At 52.6% G+C, this 21,327-nt stretch overlaps 2 protein-coding genes across 2 annotated transcripts; both read left to right on the top strand.

Annotated features, from left to right (window-relative positions):
* Window positions 1–1,762: 1,762 nt before the first annotated feature.
* ALTATR162_LOCUS11436 (uncharacterized protein) lies at window positions 1,763–8,850 on the top strand (the record flags this gene model as incomplete). The annotated part of the gene is made up of 5 exons (XM_043319078.1): window positions 1,763–1,939; window positions 2,023–2,193; window positions 2,254–2,348; window positions 2,405–7,266; window positions 7,316–8,850. The coding sequence occupies 5 exons, from the start codon at window positions 1,763–1,765 to the stop codon at window positions 8,848–8,850; spliced, it is 6,840 nt and encodes a 2,279-aa protein (XP_043175013.1).
* A 719-nt stretch (window positions 8,851–9,569) lies between these two features.
* On the top strand, window positions 9,570–10,149 carry ALTATR162_LOCUS11435 (uncharacterized protein; the record flags this gene model as incomplete). The annotated part of the gene is made up of 2 exons (XM_043319077.1): window positions 9,570–9,758; window positions 9,952–10,149. The coding sequence occupies 2 exons, from the start codon at window positions 9,570–9,572 to the stop codon at window positions 10,147–10,149; spliced, it is 387 nt and encodes a 128-aa protein (XP_043175012.1).
* Between the last annotated feature and the right edge of the window lie 11,178 nt (window positions 10,150–21,327).

The raw sequence follows: 21,327 nt of genomic DNA, 5'->3' as shown, positions 1-21,327 counted from the left end.
TAGAGCCGCATGCATGCTGCATTGGCGTTGGCGGTTGGCTGTTCGCGTTGACATGTGAAAGGTCGGGTAGGGAAAAATCGTACGATTCTGATGTCAAACTGCGGGACTGGCCGCCGCGAACGCAGTGGCAGCAGCAGTGCGCAACCCCAACCTTGGAGGACCCTGGATCTTCGGAATGCACGTCGGAATCTAGCTTGCTTCATCTAGTTGCTGGCTTTGTGACTGTTTGTTTGCTTGTTTCGCAGAATGACTACCAGGCAAACGTCCACGGTGAGCATGGCAGCGCAGCGCAGCGCTACGACCGGAGGCACTGCGGGACTTTGAGATCAGGTACCGCCGCTGGGCACCCGACAACGTTTGCTAGGCGTCACGCAACTTGTTCTTTACTACTTCTATCCGGCTTCTCGAATTGCTAGACATTACTATCCAAAAGCCGATTCTTTTTGTTCCAGCGTCATCTATTATTGTACTAATTTGAGTGTGTGCTAGACATTTGTTCCGGAAGCGGCCGCTTTGGGCGCTGATTGGGTGGCTACGATCGGAGTCCGGTAGCAGGGTATCGGGGGAGGAGACCCGAGCATCATCTTTGATGCTACCTTGGCGTGGTTTTGTGATGGTGAGACAGATATGTGGCAGTTTGGGGGGGATGGTGATATGACGGTGAGAAGGACTTGGTGGGGTGGGGAGGCCGTGGCGGTGGCGGTGAGACGTTGGATGGGAGAGGTGATGAGCTGTTGAGAGGATATGTAGCTGTTAGGAGGGGTAAACCACCAGATGGTGGTAACAGATATCAGTGTTGGAACCGCCAGCGGATCGACGGCAGTGGAATGTGCTTGACCAGCTGTTGATGAGAGATAACAAGGGCTCAACATGCAGGTACTCGTACTCGGGTTGGGGCTCGCAAGAAGCAACTAATGCGGAAATGCTCCCAACAGGCCTATTGTAGAAATCGCCATGGCGAGCAACTCCCAACATCTTGGTGCACATCGATCATGGAAAAGGCCTGCGATCTTGAATTCATGAACAGGACTTGCTAGTCATTGAGCATAGCTAAGTAGTCAAAATTGTCCCGTAGACCTACCGTTGTGTACAAAATCGGGTTCCGAACGGCTTCCGACTCGTCTACCGTGGCATCGCGAGGGATGGGCAGGGGCGGTATGGGGGACGTGGTGCAGGGCTTTGCCGTCTTCGGCATCGTTGGCGATGCGGTAGCTCAACAGCTCTTCGGGAAGTGCATTGGGGTGTTCCGCTATCTTCCTAAAAATTTAATACATACTCAAGCTGCTCCGGACGCCTGCGACTGTTCCCCCTCCGTCTTGCTTTGCTCTCTCCACTACACTCCTCCATACCCTTATTATATATACCCTTGGTGCTGTACTCCTCCTTGTACACACTACAGTCCCTCATTCAATCCAACTCCATTCGTTTGTTGTTGGTGCTCTCCTCTCGGCACCACATAGAACGTACTGGCGTCAAAGATTGCTTTTGGGCCAATTTCCACACCGACACTACAACTGTCCTCTACTAATACTCTGCTCGTGTCCTCCCACCGACAGAATCTTTAGAGCCGCACGCGTAGAACGCAAAGCATCGACACTCGGGTATATTCAGATCTACATTCGACACTAGAGGCCGGGCTCCAGCTTGTCCTCCTCAGTGGAAAATTGACCGATCCCTCACCGAACCGCAACCCAACTTCGCCTTCATTCCTTCCTCCCCCCAAACTCAATTCCCTCGGTGTATGGGATTACCTTCACACATCATGGCCGGAGCTGCACAGAACGGAGTCAACGGGGATGCTAATGGCGCCCCGAGCTCCTACTCTGCCAAGTACGATCTTGCTCCGCATTTCATCGGCGGGAACAACCTCAAGGTAGCATCGCCGGGCAAAGTCAGAGACTTTGTGGCCGCACACGATGGACACACGGTCATTACAAATGTGAGAGAAAACCCCTCCTCTATAAGGCGAATTGGTGGTGGTGGTGTTGAGAGACGGCGCGCTGACTATCGCCTTCCCCGCAGGTCCTCATTGCGAACAACGGTATCGCCGCAGTCAAGGAAATCCGCTCAGTGCGGAAATGGGCCTACGAGACTTTTGGCGATGAGCGGGCGATTCAGTTCACCGTCATGGCCACGCCTGAGGATCTTCAGGCCAACGCGGAGTACATCCGCATGGCAGACCAGTATGTCGAGGTAAGTGCCCTATCCACGGCCGTGCGATGAGCGACCGGATGGCTAACGGGGAATATGCAGGTACCCGGCGGTACCAACAACAACAACTACGCCAACGTCGAGCTAATTGTCGATGTGGCCGAGCGCATGAATGTGCACGCCGTGTGGGCAGGATGGTACGTATAAACGACAACCGCCGGATGAGGGCATATGGCTGACAATTTGTTACCAGGGGACACGCCTCGGAAAATCCCAAGCTGCCCGAATCGCTTGCCGCGTCGCCCAAGAAGATCGTCTTCATTGGTCCCCCAGGCTCTGCCATGCGCTCGCTCGGTGATAAGATCTCGTCCACAATCGTCGCACAACACGCAAAGGTGCCCTGTATTCCGTGGTCAGGAACAGGCGTCGATGAGGTCCAGGTCGACAACAACGGAATCGTCACAGTCGAGGACCACATCTACGACAAGGGCTGCACAAAGTCATGGCAGGAGGGTCTGGAGAAGGCCAAGGCCATTGGCTTCCCCGTCATGGTCAAAGCCTCGGAAGGTGGTGGTGGCAAGGGTATCCGAAAGGTCGAGCGCGAGGAAGACTTTGAGCAGCTGTACAAGGCGGCTGCCTCAGAAATCCCCGGATCGCCCATCTTCATCATGAAGCTTGCGGGCAGCGCGCGCCATCTGGAAGTCCAGCTACTGGCTGACCAGTACGGCAACAACATCTCCCTGTTCGGACGTGATTGTTCGGTACAGCGACGTCACCAGAAGATCATTGAGGAGGCACCGGTAACAGTTGCTGGCTCAAAGATCTTCCAGGAGATGGAGAAGGCTGCCGTTTCCCTCGGACGCCTCGTCGGATACGTCTCTGCGGGTACTGTTGAGTACCTCTACTCGCACTCCGACGACAAGTTCTACTTCCTTGAGCTGAACCCTCGTCTCCAGGTCGAGCATCCTACCACGGAAATGGTAACGGGCGTGAACCTCCCAGCCGCCCAGCTCCAGATTGCTATGGGTCTCCCACTGCATCGTGTCCGCGATATTCGTCTCCTGTACGGTGCCGACCCACACGCCAGCTCTGTCATTGACTTTGACTTCTCCACCGAAGGCAGCGCCAAGAGCCAACGACGCCCTACTCCCAAGGGTCACTGCACCGCCTGCCGTATCACCTCTGAGGATCCCGATGAGGGTTTCAAGCCCTCAGGTGGTACTATCCACGACCTCAACTTCAGGAGTAGTTCCAACGTTTGGGGTTACTTCTCCGTCAGCTCCGCTGGTGGTATTCACAGCTTCTCCGACTCACAGTTCGGTCACATCTTCGCTTATGGCGAGAACCGACAAGCTTCGCGAAAACACATGGTTGTTGCGCTCAAGGAGTTGAGTATTCGCGGTGACTTCCGTACCACCGTCGAATACCTGATCAAGCTGCTCGAGACTCCTGCTTTCGAGGATAACACCATTACCACTGGCTGGCTTGACGAGCTTATCTCGAAGAAGCTGACTGCTGAGCGGCCCGACACCATGATCGCTGTCATTTGCGGTGCTGTTACCAAGGCGCATGTGGCAAGCGAAGCCTGCGTCAACGAGTACAAGACCAGCTTGGAGAAGGGTCAGGTGCCCTCCAAGGACGTGCTGAAGACCGTGTTCCCCGTTGACTTCATCTACGAGGGTTATCGATACAAGTTCACTGCGACCAAATCTACCGTCGACAGCTTCACCCTGTTCATCAACGGAACCAAGTGCTCCGTCGGTGTTAGGGCACTTGCCGATGGTGGTCTCTTGATTCTGCTCAGCGGAAAGTCGCATAACGTCTACTGGAAGGAGGAGGTCGGCGCCACCCGTCTCTCCGTTGACGGCAAGACTTGCCTTCTCGAGCAGGAGAACGACCCCACCCAGCTGCGCACACCCTCGCCCGGTAAGCTCGTCAGGTTCCTAGTCGAGAATGGCGACCATGTTGGTCAGGGCCAGCCGTTCGCTGAGGTTGAGGTCATGAAAATGTACATGCCTCTGATTGCCCAAGAGGCTGGTATGGTCAACCTCATCAAGCAGCCAGGAGCTGTTCTTGAAGCTGGTGACATTCTTGGTGTCCTCGCTCTGGACGACCCATCCAAGGTCAAGTCCGCCCAGAACTTCGTCGGCCAACTTCCCGACCTGGGTGCTCCCCAAGTACCTGGAGCCAAGCCACCGCAGCGATTCGTCTACCTTTACTACATCCTGCAAAACATCTTCCAGGGTTTCGACAACCAAGTCATCATGCAGAGCACGCTCAAGGAGCTGGTCGATGTCCTCCGGGACCCTGAGCTGCCATACGGCGAGTGGAACGCCCAGGCCTCCGCTCTCCACGCGCGTATGCCGCAGAAGCTTGATGCCACCTTCTCCCAGATCGTTGAGAAGGCCCACAGCCGTAACCTCGAGTTCCCTGGAAAGGCCCTCAACAAGGCTTTCCAGAAGTTCGTCGAGGAGAACGTGGCCAAGGGTGACGTTGCCCTTCTGAAGGCTGCATTGGAGCCTCTTGCTGATGTCATTACCCGCTACTCAGAGGGCCTCAAGGCGCACGAGTACAGTGTCATGATCAGGCTCTTGGAGATGTACTGGTCTGTTGAGTCTCTCTTCTCTTCTCGCACATCGCGTGACGAAGAGGTCATCCTCAAGCTCCGTGACGAGAACCGCGACAACATCATGAGCGTCGTGCAGACTGTTCTCTCTCACGCTAAGGTCGGTGCGAAGAACAACCTCGTCATTGCCATCCTTGAGCTCTACCGACCCAACAAGCCTGGTGTCGGAAACATCGCCAAGTACTTTAAGGATACCCTCAAGAAGCTCACAGAGCTCGAATCCAGACAGACTGCCAAGGTCTCTCTCAAGGCCCGTGAAGTGCTGATTCAGTGCGCTATGCCTTCGCTTGAGGAGCGTACTGCGCAGATGGAGCACATCTTGCGATCTTCCGTCGTTGAGTCTCGCTATGGCGAGAGCGGATGGGACCACCGTGAGCCCAACTTCGAAGTCATCAAGGAAGTTGTTGACTCTAGGTACACTGTATTCGACGTGTTGACCCAGTTCTTTGTCCACGCGGACCCATACGTCGCTCTCGCTGCGCTTGAGGTATACACTCGCCGAGCTTACCGCGCGTACCAACTGCAAAACATCAACTACCACAACGAAGGCGAGCAGCAATGCTTCCTGTCTTGGGATTTCATCTTGCGCAAGGTTGGTGAGGCGGAGTACGGTCTCGCTGTTGAGCCTTCTGAGCCTGGTACCCCTAGCACACCAGGATTCGAGCGTCCTCCTCGCATTCAGTCATTGAGCGACATGACTGCTTGGCAAAACCGATTCGAGGGCGAGCCTACAAGGAAGGGTGTTGTCGTCCCTGTCGAGTACCTTGATGATGCGGACGAGCTCATCAGCAAGGCGCTGGACATCTTCCCCAACCTTGGTAAGGAGAAGAAGGGTGGTATCGGTTTGAGGGAGGGTCTTACCATGAAGCGCACTCCTACTACTGGCATCAACGAGCCTAAGCACAGTGACGAGCTCACTGGTGTTCTGAACATCGCTGTCCGCGACATTGAAGGCACTGATGACAAGGAGATCTTGGACCGCATCCTCCCTATCGTCGATGACTTCAAGCAGGAGCTTTTGTCTCGTCGCATCCGCCGCATTTCTTTCATCTGTGGCCACAAGGACGGAACCTACCCTGGCTACTACACTTTCCGTGGACCTACATACGAGGAAGATGCCAGTATCCGTCACGTCGAGCCTGCTCTTGCCTTCCAACTTGAGCTTGGCAGACTTTCCAAGTTCGACATCAAGCCCGTCTTCACCGAGAACCGCAACATCCACATCTACGAGGCTGTTGGCAAGGGCGCCGAGAGCGACAAGCGCTACTTCTTGAGGGCTGTCGTCCGATCAGGCCGTCTTCGCGAGGAGATTCCTACAGCGGAGTACATGGTCTCTGAGACTGACAGGCTGATGACTGACATCTTGGATGCTCTGGAGATTGTTGGCACTTCGCAGGCCGACATGAACCACATCTTCATCAATTTCTCGCATGTCTTCCCTCTTAACCCTACTGAGGTTGAGGAGGCTATTGGCGGCTTCTTGGAGCGCTTCGGTCGACGACTCTGGCGTCTCCGTGTCACTGGCGCTGAGATCCGTATCATTGTCACCGACCCTGCGACTGGCATCCCCTACCCTCTTCGCGTTATCATCACCAACACCTCTGGATACGTTATTCAGGTCGAGATGTACGCTGAGCGCAAATCCGAGAAGGCTGGCAAGTGGCTCTTCCACAGCATTGGTGGAACCACCAAGATTGGTGCCCTTCACCTCCAGCCCGTGTCGACTCCTTACCCTACCAAGGGAGCTCTGCAGCCCAAGAGGTACAAGGCTCATCTTATGGGTACTCAGTACGTGTACGACTTCCCTGAGCTTTTCCGCCAGGCCACCGAGAACAGCTGGATTGAGGCTATCAAGAAGCACTCTTTCCTCCGGGACAGGCAGCCAGCGAAGGGAGAGTGCCTCGAGTACTACGAGTTGGTGCTTGATGACACTGACAACCTGGCTGAGGTCAACCGTGACCCTGGCCACAACAACATTGGTATGGTAGGTTGGATGGTCACTGCGAAGACACCTGAATACCCCCGTGGTCGTCGCTTCATCATCATCGCCAACGACATCACTTTCAAGATTGGTTCATTCGGTCCAGCGGAAGATGCTTTCTTCCACAAGTGCTCTGAGCTTGCACGAAAGCTCGGCATTCCGCGAATCTACCTCTCTGCCAACTCTGGTGCTCGTATCGGTCTTGCTGAAGAGCTCATTCCTCACTTCTCTGTTGCATGGAAGGACATCAACAAGCCAGAGGCTGGTTTCGACTACCTCTACCTGACACCTGAGAAGTACGAGCACTTTGTTGATGGCAAGCGCAACGATGTCATCTGCGAGCCGGTTGAGGTCGATGGCGAGAAGCGCTTCAAGATCACAACTGTCATTGGTGCTGAGGATGGTCTTGGTGTTGAGTCGCTCCGTGGCTCCGGTCTCATCGCGGGTGAGACTTCAAGGGCTTACGAGGACATTTTCACCATCACTTTGGTGACTTGCCGCTCAGTTGGTATGTATCTTCATCCTGACTTACATGTCCATTTACTAACAATACACAGGTATCGGTGCCTACCTTGTCCGCCTTGGTCAGCGTGCCATCCAGATTGAAGGACAGCCAATCATCCTTACTGGTGCGCAGGCCATCAACAAGCTACTTGGTCGTGAAGTCTACACCTCCAACCTTCAGCTCGGTGGTACCCAGATCATGTACAGGAACGGTGTTTCACACTCGACTGCCGATGATGACTTCGAGGGTGTTTCCAAGATTGTCCAGTGGTTGTCCTACGTACCTGACAAGAAGGGCAGTCCCGTCCCTATCTCGCCATCCGCCGACAACTGGGACCGTGACATCACCTACTACCCTCCTGGCAAGTCTGCCTACGACGTCAGGCACCTCATCGCCGGAAAGGAGGACGAAGACGGTTTCCAGTCTGGTCTTTTCGATCGCGGTTCGTTCGTTGAGACTCTTGGTGGTTGGGCTAAGACTGTCGTTGTCGGTCGTGCTCGCCTTGGTGGCATTCCTATCGGTGTCATCGGTGTTGAGACACGTTCGGTCGAGAACGTCACACCTGCTGACCCCGCCAACCCCGACTCTATCGAACAAGTCACATCCGAGGCTGGTGGTGTGTGGTACCCTAATTCCGCCTTCAAGACTGCTCAGGCTATCAAGGACTTCAACAACGGTGAGCAGCTGCCGCTGATGATCCTTGCCAACTGGCGTGGTTTCTCTGGTGGACAGCGTGACATGTACAACGAGGTCCTCAAGTACGGTTCTTACATTGTCGATGCACTCGTCAAGTTTGAACAGCCCATCTTCGTCTATATTCCTCCATACGGCGAGCTCCGTGGTGGGTCCTGGGTCGTCGTTGATCCTACTATCAACCCTCAATTCATGGAGATGTACGCCGACGAGGATTCGCGTGGTGGTGTGCTGGAACCCGAAGGTATCGTTGGTATCAAGTACCGTAGGGAACGTCAACTTGACACAATGGCCCGCAACGACCCTACCTACGGTGCTCTCAAGCGTAAGCTCAACGACAAGGCGACACCAGAGGCCGAGCTCCAGGACATCAAGGCCCAGATGACTGAACGCGAGAAGAAGCTTCTGCCTATCTACGGTCAAATCGCCCTTCAGTTCGCTGATCTGCACGACCGTGCCGGCCGCATGCAGGCTAAGGGTGTCATTCGACAAGCCCTCCGATGGCAGAACGCCCGCCGCTTCTTCTACTGGCGCCTTCGCCGCCGTCTCAACGAGGAGTACATCCTCAAGAAGTTCGCCGCTGCTGCCTCGCCGACACACGACAACCCCCAGGCCAACTCGCTTACCCGTAGTCGCGGCTTCGAGATGTTGAAGCACCTGTCCAACATCCCCAACTGGGAGCAAGACGACATGAGCGTGGCGACGTGGTACGAGGAGAACAGGCCACTTGTCAGCGACAAGATTGAGCAACTCAAGACCGACGGTATTGCGCTCGAGATCGCTCAGCTTATGCGCAAGGACCGCGAGGGTGGTCTCAAGGGTGTCATGAGCTTGCTCAGCACACTACCTACCAGCGAGAAAGAGGAGGTACTCAAGATGCTGAGCAGGGCGTAGTGGAATGTATCAATGTTTGCGCGTTTTCATTCGCTTACGGCATGGCATGGCATTTGGGGGTGTTAACTTTTCTGGGTGGAAATTGGGATGGCGATAGTATGTGTGTATCTTTAGCGTTGCTACGGTGCGACTGTGATTTTCGTATATTCCCTTTTTAGCTACCAGAGGGTGTTAGTTAGTTGGTTGAATCGATGAGGAAGCAGGTGGGTGTTGGGAGGCACCCTTCCTCTTTTTCCTCTTGATGTGTAATTGATCTTCAAGTTCAAAATCTTGTCTCCGTGCATTTCTGCTAGTGTCGTTTCTCAACCCACATCCTACATTACTTTACTATGCTATCAGAACTACCTTGCATGACTACATACCACCCACTATGCTCTTACTTTCCTTTTTTGACGGCTACGGGCTCCTTCCGTCCTTATATTGCTATAGCGTGGAAGCATGCAGATCGCCGACTCCACTTTCAGCTGCGGGGTTCCGCTGCGTGGATACGTCACTAGGCTGCAAAAACAGCATCACCGAGCAGAGAAAATCCCGAGCCAAGAAATTTTCGTGGTTTCTTAGACGTTGATTCTTTTGCTTTCTCTTTCCTTTCCTACCGTATTACATCTACATATACACATATACACACGACTTCATCTACTAAACGAGCCGAAAAGCTCTAAGCATCAACCGTCAAAACAACACCTAACACAAAAGAAGGGGAACCAAACACAGCCGAAATGGTCTACACAATCGTCGTTCATCTCCTCGCCAAGGAAGACCAGGAGAGCATTAATAAGCTGAGCGCAAAGCTTGTCGAGGCCAGTCAGGTGTACAGCAAGGACAAGGAGACGTTGAGCTGGTTTGTTATGCAGGATACTGCCGATAAGAGGAAGTTTACTATTGTCGAGCGGTACTTGAAGGAATCTGTGAGTTTAACCATGTCACTTTTTTGTTTTCTTAGGGGTTTGTGGAAGTCGTTGGTGGTTATGATTGCGGATGCCGATGTGGGATCAGAAGAGGAAATTTCACGTGACGCTTTGATTCCACGAGCCACCAAACGTCAATCATGCTACTGGGGACATGGCAGTCGATATTGGAACGTACTAACACTCCTCACAGTCTCAGCAATACCACCTGAACAACCCTTACTGGAAGACCTTCGACCCTTACGTCATCCCGTTGCTGGCTGCACCCATGGATCTGAGGCGTCTCGAGGAGCTGGATACGACTCTCACAAGCGCGGGTGCGCATTACCACGAGGATGCTGTAAGGGTGGAAACTAGCGTTGGGGATATGTACCAGGGAACTGATGCTTAGATTGGAGGGATGCGGTCAGCGCACTAAATCGAGAGGAATATAGAAAGATTGACGCTTACGTCTGCTGTCGAGTATGAATGCTAGGAACGAAGTGCGGCTAAGAAAAAGTGACAGTACTCTCAAGGACATTTCATGGCGGTATCGTACAAGACTTTGGAGCGGGCCGGCCTACTACAAGTTTTTCCACAGCTACTGACGCTGGAAACCGAACCCGATTCTTGGGGTCAGACATTGCGCCGAAGGATGTTCGACCAGCGGCCTGCGCCTTCAGCCATGGATGAAAAGGAGCAACCGGACGAGACGAAGCAGATACAAAAGATCGCTAGTCTTTATGGTTACCTTTTTTTTACCAGTAGCGACTGCGTTGATTTCTATTTTTCCTGGGCCATGGGTAGATTCCCGGCCGCAGGGCAAAGAGTGCGCTGGATGATGTTGCCAAGCACTTTGTTCACGCACATTTACTCAAAGGTCTCCCGCAGAGGAATTAGTTTCGTAAGGGAGTCGCGATTACAGCAGATTGCGCATCTGGGATGAGTTTTCCCGACGTATGACAGTGGATCGAGCTCCTCCAAGCTATCTGTGAACGCGCAAACCAATCGGCCGAAAAGCTTGAACAGCAAAAAAAGAAGAACAGGTAAGAGTCATAATGAGGAATTGTACGATCACATATGCTGAATAGCGTACGTAAGGGAATCCCCGTAGGAGACTTCCCTGCAACAAAGCAATCGATGAAAAGGCGACCGCACGGGGAGGAAGAAGGCGACAAGGCTGAATCTGAGAAAGAAGATTCGCTATGCTGAGTAGCTTTGCATCGCTTCGTGAATGCCTGTAGCCAACACGACACAAATAGAGATGAAGGCGTTGCGAACTGCAAAGGAGACGGTTGGATGTTGACGCGTCGATGACGCGACTTAGTGCAAACATAGCTGGTGTCATTTGTCACCAGTCGATATTTGAGACTTATATACAGTCTCGTTAGCTTTCGACACCTAATCAAGGCTTATCTGCAATCGAGAGGAAGGATCTTAGATGACACATCACGGATCGTATACCGCGGAGAGCCGATAGTCGCTGCATCTTGAGCTGCGCCTTACCTAGAGTTACCAACGTCACATGGTGATGTACAACGCCATGCATGCATGCATGCATGCAGCAGTAGCCATTTCTGCCCCCAAGTATCTTAAATCACGCAACACGGCGCTCGAAGTCACTTTGCAACTATGGGCTTAGCCACTAAGTCGTACAAGTTGATATCCAATCTCACGCTGCTATCCACTTCTCAACTAAAGTGGCTGCTGTTCATTCTGGTAGCTTCTCTTCGAATTTGCGTCCGCTAGACTGGATGAACATCTAGCTCCGAGCGAGTCAAACGGTCGCATCGGTTTGTTACTGTGGCGTAAAAGCCATGCATTCAATCTGGTAAGCGGTATCCTCTCATGTTCTACTGCCATGATCGGGCTCAGAGGGAGGATTAGCGCTTAACACTCAGGGCTCTGCCCCCAGCCTGATCGTAGATGCAACTATCTCCATCTGTTTATTGATCTCTGGTCATTCATACAATGTCGTGACTCCCCACGTTCGTTAGACGGTGCTGTTAAAGTAACACCGTTTATCGACCGACTGAACTAGGCCGGGTCAAAGGTGATGCAGGAGTGGAAGTCAGTGAGCAGGTGTTCGTACAGGGATGGCCAAAGTTTCCCCAGCAACTTAAAGGGATATCGCTCCTATATTTCATCGGCGATTGTTTCTTGCTCTTGTTACCGATTGCGTTCATCGGTAAGTGTACGAGTTTGAGTCACATGTAAACATGCGTCCTTAACACAAAGCAATTTTGGCGACCATAGCGTGGCAACTTGACCAAAAGCTTCTATCCCAACGCGGAAAGACTGTTCAAGGTGCAATGAACCTGGGTCCTACTATATACCCTCTCGTCTTCGCTGCCCTCCGCAGTGGTTCGTTAAGAAACATCGCTGTCAGATGTGCGGAGCGAGGAACGGCAGTAGAAATAATTCCTCTAGCTACCGCCAATGTAGGTGTGGGCACACTTCATTCATGAACCAATGACTAACTGATACACTGCTCAATAGGTACTCGAAGAATATCTTAGTAGTCAGGGTCCCGTGTCGGTCGTCGGTACAGCCATCAGTCTCCGATCTGTTGACTTTATCTCTATCCTCCTCCTTCTTCTTCTCTGGCCCCTGTCTCCTCCAGTTGGGTAGAGTTCATTGCGCCTCCCATAGGAGGGTAAGGATATATCAAACACAAACGGCACTATCTATTACGCAGATCCCGACCCTTTCCTCCCTCAGTATGATTCTGCGACCATACTCACCGCTAGCCTAGTATTTTCAAACAGCACTCAAACTGGTCTAGTCGATTTTTGGAACCACCCCAAGATTCCAAGGATAATGGAGGTGGAAAGACAAGATGATCTACCAGATCAGACCGAGACAAAATGGAGTTCGGTGCCTCCAAAGGTACACTACTCATCACTAACCGGTATCAACATCCAAGGCCTTGCACACGATTCACGGACAATTTCTAGCGTGATAAATCAATATACATCTCTGCATTGTAAGCTGCGGTTGCAAGAGACCCAGAACCAGATTGCCGAAGAGCTGATGGAGCATTTCCCCACCCTTTATCCAGATGTCAATACCGCAGCTTCTGAGCCTTACAAGAAGACTCTCACATTACCATGGCAACCCAATCGTCCCCCTGATGAGTTTGATTGGTGGCGAGAAAATTATACGTTCTTCAGGTTTGGTAATGAGAACGGTACACGCTCCAATTCCAGCGCTTCAGAGCTCGATGACCAGCCCGTCAGTTTCTAGTTTGGGATCGTACTGGAGGATTCGGATATTTGGAACAACAATACTGTGAAAGCGTATCAATGTGAGCCAAAGCTTATCAAGGTAGACGCAGAGATATCCTGTCAGGGTAGTACGTGCGAGGTCGAAAAGGTCCGCTGTAACCCTACAATGTTTCCCGCCCCAGAAACCTGCGACATGTATGTGGTTAGCCGTCTACAGTGTATGATGAGAAACACTGGAAATGTAAAGAATTTCATGGACACTGTGGAAAAGACTACCGGCACCTTCTTTTCTGAGTTGCTTTCAGATATCTACTACCTTAATGATTCTACAAACGACCTGCTATCAGAACAGCTCACCCTTAGGATGAATACTTGGTTGCAAGCCGGAACTTGATCGCCCCAGATTATGCGCATGGATCCTTACAATCTCCCTGACACCAGGCTCTTTATTGACTACAACCCTGGATGGCAAATGAACATAACCGAAGCGGTCTTTTCCAGCGACTTCCCAATCTACCAAAAAAGTACGCCATGTATTGCAACCTTACTGTTTACCCCAACGATACTGTTACTCATGGGCCTTGCCAACATCTTCATATCCTTTACGACATTAGCCCCTGATTATTTCACATACGTGTCCGCCTCGACACGCGACAACCCCTACATCAAAGTACCAGAAGGAGGTAGCGGCCTGGACGGCTCGGAACGTAACCGTCTTCTGCGGAAGATGGAAGCGCAAATCGCGAATGCCAAACCGGAGGACGATGTTGGCCATGAGGTATTGAAGAATGTGGAGGATGAGAAAGGGTTTGTGGTAGCGAGATTAAAGAAAGGAAGGTTGTATAAGTGAGCGTCTTGACAAAGAGGCTACAATACAATACAATAGTGGTGTGACGCTATTCGGATGGTTATTAAGTTGTTGGCATCGCAGTCGTTCGTTGCCTCTTAAGATATCACGCTCTGCTATTTTGTCCTCTCTTTAGGCTGGTACACAAACACAAGGATTAATATCCCGACGTGTCATCTTCCTTGAGCTATGTTATAAGATCTTCGTTCTTCATGCAGACGAGCAGACCCTTTTGTATACTGTAACATATCTGGCGCATCTAAAGCATCGGCTTCTTCAACGAGTGGTGGATAGTCCATGACTATCAATGGCAGCGACATGGCATTCGTCGGTGCCATTACATTCCTGCACGGCACGGAGATCTTGCCATGCCTGTTACCATGGCATCACACACAAACACCCACGATCAGTAATCAGTCTAGAACTTGACTGTTCCACACAGGCCAAATCATGCTACGCCAGAAGCCAGACTGTATTGACTTTGGAGCAACAGCTTATTACATGAATAGCACCCACGCCATACATTGAGCCGAGGCTCGTAGCTAAGGCTGTCTACATGACGCCTTTCCAGATGCGAACCGCAAGACCAAGACTCTTGTAACCTCCGTGACCGGATGATCATATGAGCAGTATAATGATTGAAAGGCTCAAGCAAATGACGAAGAAAACCATGACACTACTGATGAATGGTCAAGATGGAAGATCGAGACTGCGGCCGTGAGAGAAGGCCCGCAGTAACTGGGTGTAATCTCCTCCTAGCGGTGACGTTAATGGAGAATCGATACAGCATCTCCACATTGAGCCTTTGACGCTAATATATGCCTCGTACTATGCTACAATTCTAGTAGCACATGAACAGACATTGTACCCGCCTATGAGGCTCACTCTTCTCACACCACTAGGAGTGATCACCTGACGATTACCATGCAATCTCAGAGTAGTGAGATGCAGGGAGCGACCGATCTGGATCTTACAAACGACCTCCTTTTACAGCAGCGGCGGGGAAGCCTCCAAGTGATCGCCTTAGAACGTTCAAAAAGGAAATAAAGACGGAACGTCTCGACTTGCTCTGGTATCAACACACCCTTGGCCGGCCATGTTCGCCTAAATGCATGTACATCACTTACCTTCGTATGGAACGTATTTGCCTCCGCATTGATTTACCTAAGAGTCATGCTCTCGATACAAAATGCGTCGTGCGGAGACATCTCCGGAATGCTTGGCAGGATTCACTTCCCCAGAAGAACGGAGATTCAGTGTCTGATCTGCACTGCGAAACGGAACGGGAAAAGCAAAGAGTAGCGAAAGGACGTCGCGCAATGAAACTTTGTTCTATGTCGCGCAACTCCGCCATTGCAAACCGGAGGTACGCTGTCAGCCGAGTAGTGGCGAGGTGGGTTTGGTGATGAGCTCCTCGCGGGTGAGGTGGACGAATGGCGTGTGCCGGAGGCTCGGACGCGGTGTGCACAGCCCGATTATTACGCTTTTTCTCGGCGTGCGAGACGAGGGTAGTGGATTACTGATACTGGATATATCGCTGTAGGCGAGGGTTCCGGGACCCGTTGACAGTGACAGCGGGGGACGTTGCGCAGATGGGATCTCCCTCTAAATGGAGTTTCGGTTTCGTACCCAGGGTTTGACGTCATTTAGCTCTAGACTGTGCATGATGCTCGTCATTAGCACTTGCGTGTCTTTACGTCCCTGCGTAACTAGGATGCGATGTCGATTCTGTACTTCAAACAAGAGCTGATAGTAACTTTGCTCTTCTGCAACGATTTTCGTTGTTCGAGATGTTTTGAAGGTAGTGGGGGGGCGTATCTTGTGACCAAAAGAGGAAGGGCCTGGCTAGAATTAAGGTTGGCGTTAGAGCATCTGGCGATCCGTTTCGACACATCTGACGTACCAACATTTGAAGAAATGCCCCGAAACGGAGTCCGTTAGAACCCTGGGCTAACTAGAGTACACCATCCCGCCATCCCATCATTCCGTGACGGTCCTCCGAACCAGCCACGTGCCAGCATTCAAGCCAGTGCATGTAATCTGCCTACGAGACGGAGACGGGACCGGTCATCCTTGCCGAGCCCGGCCATTGAGGCTGGCCAGGCCTGAACCGAAGAGTATGGTAGTGACATTTCATACCCCTGGAGCTTGCGCTTGGGTGATGACAAGCGTGGTGCTCACCGGCCGGTGACGGTGGAGCCATACGACAGATGCAGGCGTGCGGTCACGATGGTCGCGTGCAGTTGACTATTGTTGTTGACTCAACTGAAGTATCCCTATGATTGGTTTCTCTCGCGGAACAAGTCTGTGATGACGGTAGCGAAAATTTGCTCGGTGCTTGATCCTTGATCAAGCCGTCGAGGTACTGCGCAAGAGATGCCACAGTGGTATTAGCGACTGTGTGGCTGAGCATGCCGGGTTGTCAACAACGACCTCTGTGGGTCGCTCTGTGGGAACAGACGATCATGATCAACGACACTGGCTGCGGCTGAAGGTAACCGACGACTGGATCGGCGTTATGCTCTTGTTCCCGAGCCAAGAGATCTTAGCGGTCCCGGTTTCTCTTTCGTATGCACATCTGCAGGCGTGGAGATGCCCTCAAGCGATGTTCTCCGAGTCCACTGCGCTTGGCAGCATTAGTAGACGGGAAGTAGAAGACCCATCTGGATGGAAGCCTGTCAAGTGCCATCTCTGCGATAAAGCGTTTGGACAGCCTGTCTTCGCAAGCTGGAGATCGCACAAATGTACAGCGCTAGTCTGCAGCCAAGCTAAGCCAAGCGGTAGCTATCGTTTTGTCTGCCCTGGCATTTCAAGCATTGATGCTGTGGCTGAAGTGCCAGCTAATATAGTCGTGCACGGCAGGAACAGCCGACCGAGTTGAAAAAAGGGTCAATGGTGGCTGAGCCGACGATCGCCCGGCTGGTGCTGCTTAGTCATATGCAGGAACCAATTTTGAGTATCAAGTGTCAACTGTCAAAAGCTACACATTGGAAAAGATGTTGCAACTGGACATGAACGTACGTTCAGAAGTGTTCCAGGGACTTGAGTATGTTGATGGCTCAAAACAGGTATAGTAGCAAATTCACTGTGAGCATGCTTAAGATTCGGTGGTTGCAAATCTGCGCATGCAGTGCGAACAGAAGCCAGTGCGACGTCTTGGTCAACAGGGACAATAGGTTCCCTCTTCAACTACGAACACTTTGGAACTGCTTGCACGTAACATGTCTAGCGCATAACGATAATTGCAGCTAGAAGCTGCATCGTGGGTCGCATGTAAATAGTCCAATTGGTTCTAGTGGTGCATCTAGTGCACGTTGCAGCGAGATTATAGGGCTTGATCTACAAGATCTCTCATCCAGGTCTGTGGGTTTCCGATAGTACCTAATACTAGTGGGCCGGGCATATAGGATCTAAATGATGCGCCATAATCGTAGCTACTCCGGCTAGCACCATGTTTGGTAGCCACGGACGAATGAAGGTCATACCCTCTCCAAGTTGGCGGAGCGATACCGATTCGCTGGGCCTTGGAAAGTATATTGTGATGATGATAGTCACGGAAGCGTTCAATAGGCCACTGTACCACAGGATGCTTCAGGCGAAATGACGCGCTTGTCTCTCGGGAGCATAGTGGAGGCCATGATGATGTGAGTACACCGTTTTGAAGTATATTCCTGAAACTCTTCAAATCGACGATCAGAGGATCCGAGGCGTCACACTCGCCCTAGAGTGCCTACCTCCTATTGTTTCATCCAGTTAATTTTGGTCTGGCAAGACGGCATAAATCCAGATATGTAAGAGATGTGACAGCAGGACCCTTGAACCCCTAAGAGCCTACGGTAAAGTTCTTCCTTAGCAGATGTGGACTCGCCCTCCACTATTCCAGAGCTAGAAGAACGACCATTGGACTAGATGCCCTCTCAATTTCTGATCCATGAGCAAGTGCAGCTACGATACGCACCACTGCTGGGCGAACCCCAGATACCAGGTAAATGAGTCTGCAGTATCTATTCAAGGCGAACGATCAGTTCGCTGGGCTGAAGACTGGTATATCGGAAGAAACAGTGGGGCATGGGGCGCCTGCACGCCACCCTGTGTTGTGCAACAGTGTGTGCAGACCCCTCTTTCTGAATCAAGTCTTTCGCATGACGGAACGGACAGTCAACACACGAACTTCATGTACAGTATTCGTCGGCATGACAATGGAGGTTCCGTGATTCTGGGCACAGGACCGCTTTTATGGCGAGAGGCGAGCCTCGTACAGGTGCCATGGATACAACCCTTCCGCTGTTTAGTTATCGTCATGTTACTGTGCTCCAATCTGTTTCTTCCGATGGGGTTATTCAGACCAGGTCCGACTGGTTCGAGTTCAGTTGCGAATCGCGCGGTGAGCATCATGGTAGCTAGGCGGTTTAGTAGACCAGCAACATACATGTACAGCACGTTGAGTGTTGCATCATCCGGAACCATTGACACGGGCCTCGAGAAATACGGAACTGACCCTATAGGCTTCTAGAGCCCGATAGTGTCGATTTTGACTCCTCGCATGGAGCTCCAGACGAACGCTAGAAGGCGATTATGCCTCTGGTGGTGACTTCTGTCGCGAGACGCAAATGTTGAGGTGCAGCGTGCGTGGGGCATTTGGAAACCAGGTTCGAGGTCTGCGCGCGCAACGGATGGCGCTCGTGGCTTCCGTCTGTTGCAACGGCGCCAGTCACCATAGCTGCATTTCATGGAGTCCAAGTCGCGACCTGACTGCAAGCGCTCCCCCGGTACAAATCATCGCCAGCAAGGAGCCACGGCACCATCTCCACATGGGATGCCGAGATGAAGTTGGATGTAGGGCATATTTGAGAAGACTGTTGACTGGGATCGAGAGGCGTCCTGTACTAGCTGTTAGTATCAAAGTGGTGCCGCACTATAGCAGTTTGACAGCCCCCCTGGGCTATGGCACAGAGTTAGTGGGCGACACAACAACGAACGGCAGCCGCCTGAAGCAGAGTTGACTGACTGTCAGGCGGTCAACTGCTGCTGTGTAACGATGGATTACGGCGATAGATGGCCACAGTGGCAGCGGGGCTTGTACAAGTGTTGGTAGGACGATTGCTGGGCTCGTGGTTGCCGTTCTAGGGGGTCTGTAACGACGCGGAACCCGGGCCACAGGTTCACCCTTGAGCCGGGATAATGATTTTGAACAGCGGTCAAGGCAAACGAAGCATAAACGCAAGCAGCTTACAGGCTTGGTGTTTTGTCGGTGTGGCGCCGGAGCATAAATCATGGCGTCGGTGCACTATCGGCACGCCTGCCGAGGACAATGGCAAAGCACAGAAGTTGAGACTAAAGCCTTGCAGGCGTCGACGTCAATTTGGAAGCGCGAAACATGACGCACCCTGGTTGCCATAGCGGCGCGCGCGACAAGGTTTCGTAGATTTCGATAGACACAGGTTAGGGCGGCGCAGAGTTTGCTATAGTGTCGCGTCCAGTTGCAGGACGGCGTGGGTTAAACAGTGGCAGCGTGGAGAAGGTCTCAGTGTCGACGGCAGCGTTCCGGCACGCGAGACGGCGGGTGTTGAAGGTCGAGGGCGAGGTCTGATCGGCCGGCTAGCGGGAAGCGATCAGTGACTCGGGCAGGCGCGACCCCGAGAGCGGGAAGGTGCCAGCTATCCCTGTGCCAATCATGGCGGCGCTGACCAGGTCGCACCTCTTCCCAAGATGCCCCCCCATCAGTCGTCTGCATGAGCCTGACATCTGTCATCCACCCGCACTCCAAGGGGGGCTCTCCACCGCGATGCTCTCCGCTGCAACAACCAGCAGTCACTTGCCGATGGAATCGACGTCTGCATCTGGCTATCATCATCACTGACGGCTTTGCAGCCTGCACACGTGAATTGTTTCGCCAGCACTGTTTATGCGCTACGCGCCAACTGATTCAGGGTCTGCAGGCCACGGCTCCCCAATTAGTCGTGCCTGGCACAGGGTAGAGAATCGAACGCCGTGCATCATCTCCCGCTCTCCTACGTCGTCGCTCTAGCTGCTATTCCTGTCCCACCGGACGAACGCCTCCTTCTCCCTTCCCAAAGCTCGCTGTTGCAGCACTAGCTGTTTCTGTACCCCGTCACGACACAAAGCCCTCGCGCTCCTGGACGCTGGAAAAGCTGCGTCACACACGTGTCCACCAAGGCCAGCCACCAGCCTGGTTCTGTCCTGCACCACCTGTCTGCCGGGTATCGTACTTTGTGCTGCGTCACATACACGCCGTCAGCGTGGCTCTGGCGTGCACGACAGCCCTCCTAACGTCGGATTAGACTCCGCTCTCGACAGAGGTGCAACCCGCGTCCATGTCCTTGATGCTGCTACACCTGCCCCACCTGCCTTCCAATGATGGGCTCCAATGCTGTGCTGCTTCTGCCGACTCAGATATCTCCGGCAAAAACAATTATAAGGGTACCGTGCCACCGGCTCCTGGTAGAGTTCAACTCAGGTCCAGCTGCGAGTAGAGTTAGTAGAGTTACGAGACTGCGCTGCAGGCTAGTCTCGACGCAATTACCACCATATTTTTTTGCTCGTGGGCGCAAGGCTTGACATTGGACAAGGCGGTAGCCACCTATTGCGAGGCTGGTGTCGATGAACTACTGCTTGTGGTTGTTGGCAAGCAGCGAGGCGCCAGACCATAACTTGCACGTCGGCCAATGCTTGGCCATAGCCTGCTGCCGCCTTAACGGAACGTTGTGAGGTTGCTGCGGCATCCAGTGTGTGGGAGTGCAGATGAGGTAATCGACAAGCAGGGTGCGACAAAATGGGCCAGAGGCATTCGGCACCCCTGCGCCTACCTGCGCCGAGTCAGAGACAGCGAGGATCTGCGACGATGCGAGCAGTGGAGACACCGGCGACGCTCGATGGCGTCTGCAGCACATGGCGCGACTCCAGCACCGGCTCCTGCCTCGAAATCTGCGACTTAGGCTGAGCGACAACTTGTTTCCTACGCTCGGCCTGCGTCCGGCCAGAGCATGCATTGTCACGCTCGGAGAATATAGACCAAACTTTAACCCTTACCTGTCAAGTCCACAGACGTCGTGCTAAACACGCCTGTCTGTCCTTCCTTGGCCCTAACTGGCATCACCCCTGATGCCCTTTCTGGTGCTGCAAGATCGGAGGGTATGCTTGGTGTACGGCCCGTTGCAGTCCTTCTTAGCCTAGAAACGCCTCCTTCGCTCACCGTGCTTCTGCTTCTTAAACGCCTCGGACCCGTCATCACGACCCCAACTACCTTCTTGCCAATCGCTGAGTGCTTGCGCCGGCTTACTTGTCACCACTCGTCCCCGACTCCCAACCACCACTAATCCTCTTCGCCGCCTCACCACTCGTATATCTGCGATATATAATACTTGGTTCAGTAGTCCTGCATCGGACCCTTTGGTTGCCCTTTCGAGTCTAATTGTTACATCACTACCATAATACCTGGGTAAGTAATACCGCCCAATTGAACCAGCATCATATGGAACCCCGCTCGTGTTGATGG

This window comes from Alternaria atra (genome assembly GCF_907166805.1).
Source record: "Alternaria atra isolate CS162 genome assembly, contig: 35, whole genome shotgun sequence".
Taxonomy (NCBI): Eukaryota; Fungi; Ascomycota; class Dothideomycetes; order Pleosporales; family Pleosporaceae; genus Alternaria; species Alternaria atra.
The sequence above is the reverse complement of the archived record's forward strand: the minus strand, read 5'-3'. Positions and strand labels throughout refer to the sequence as shown.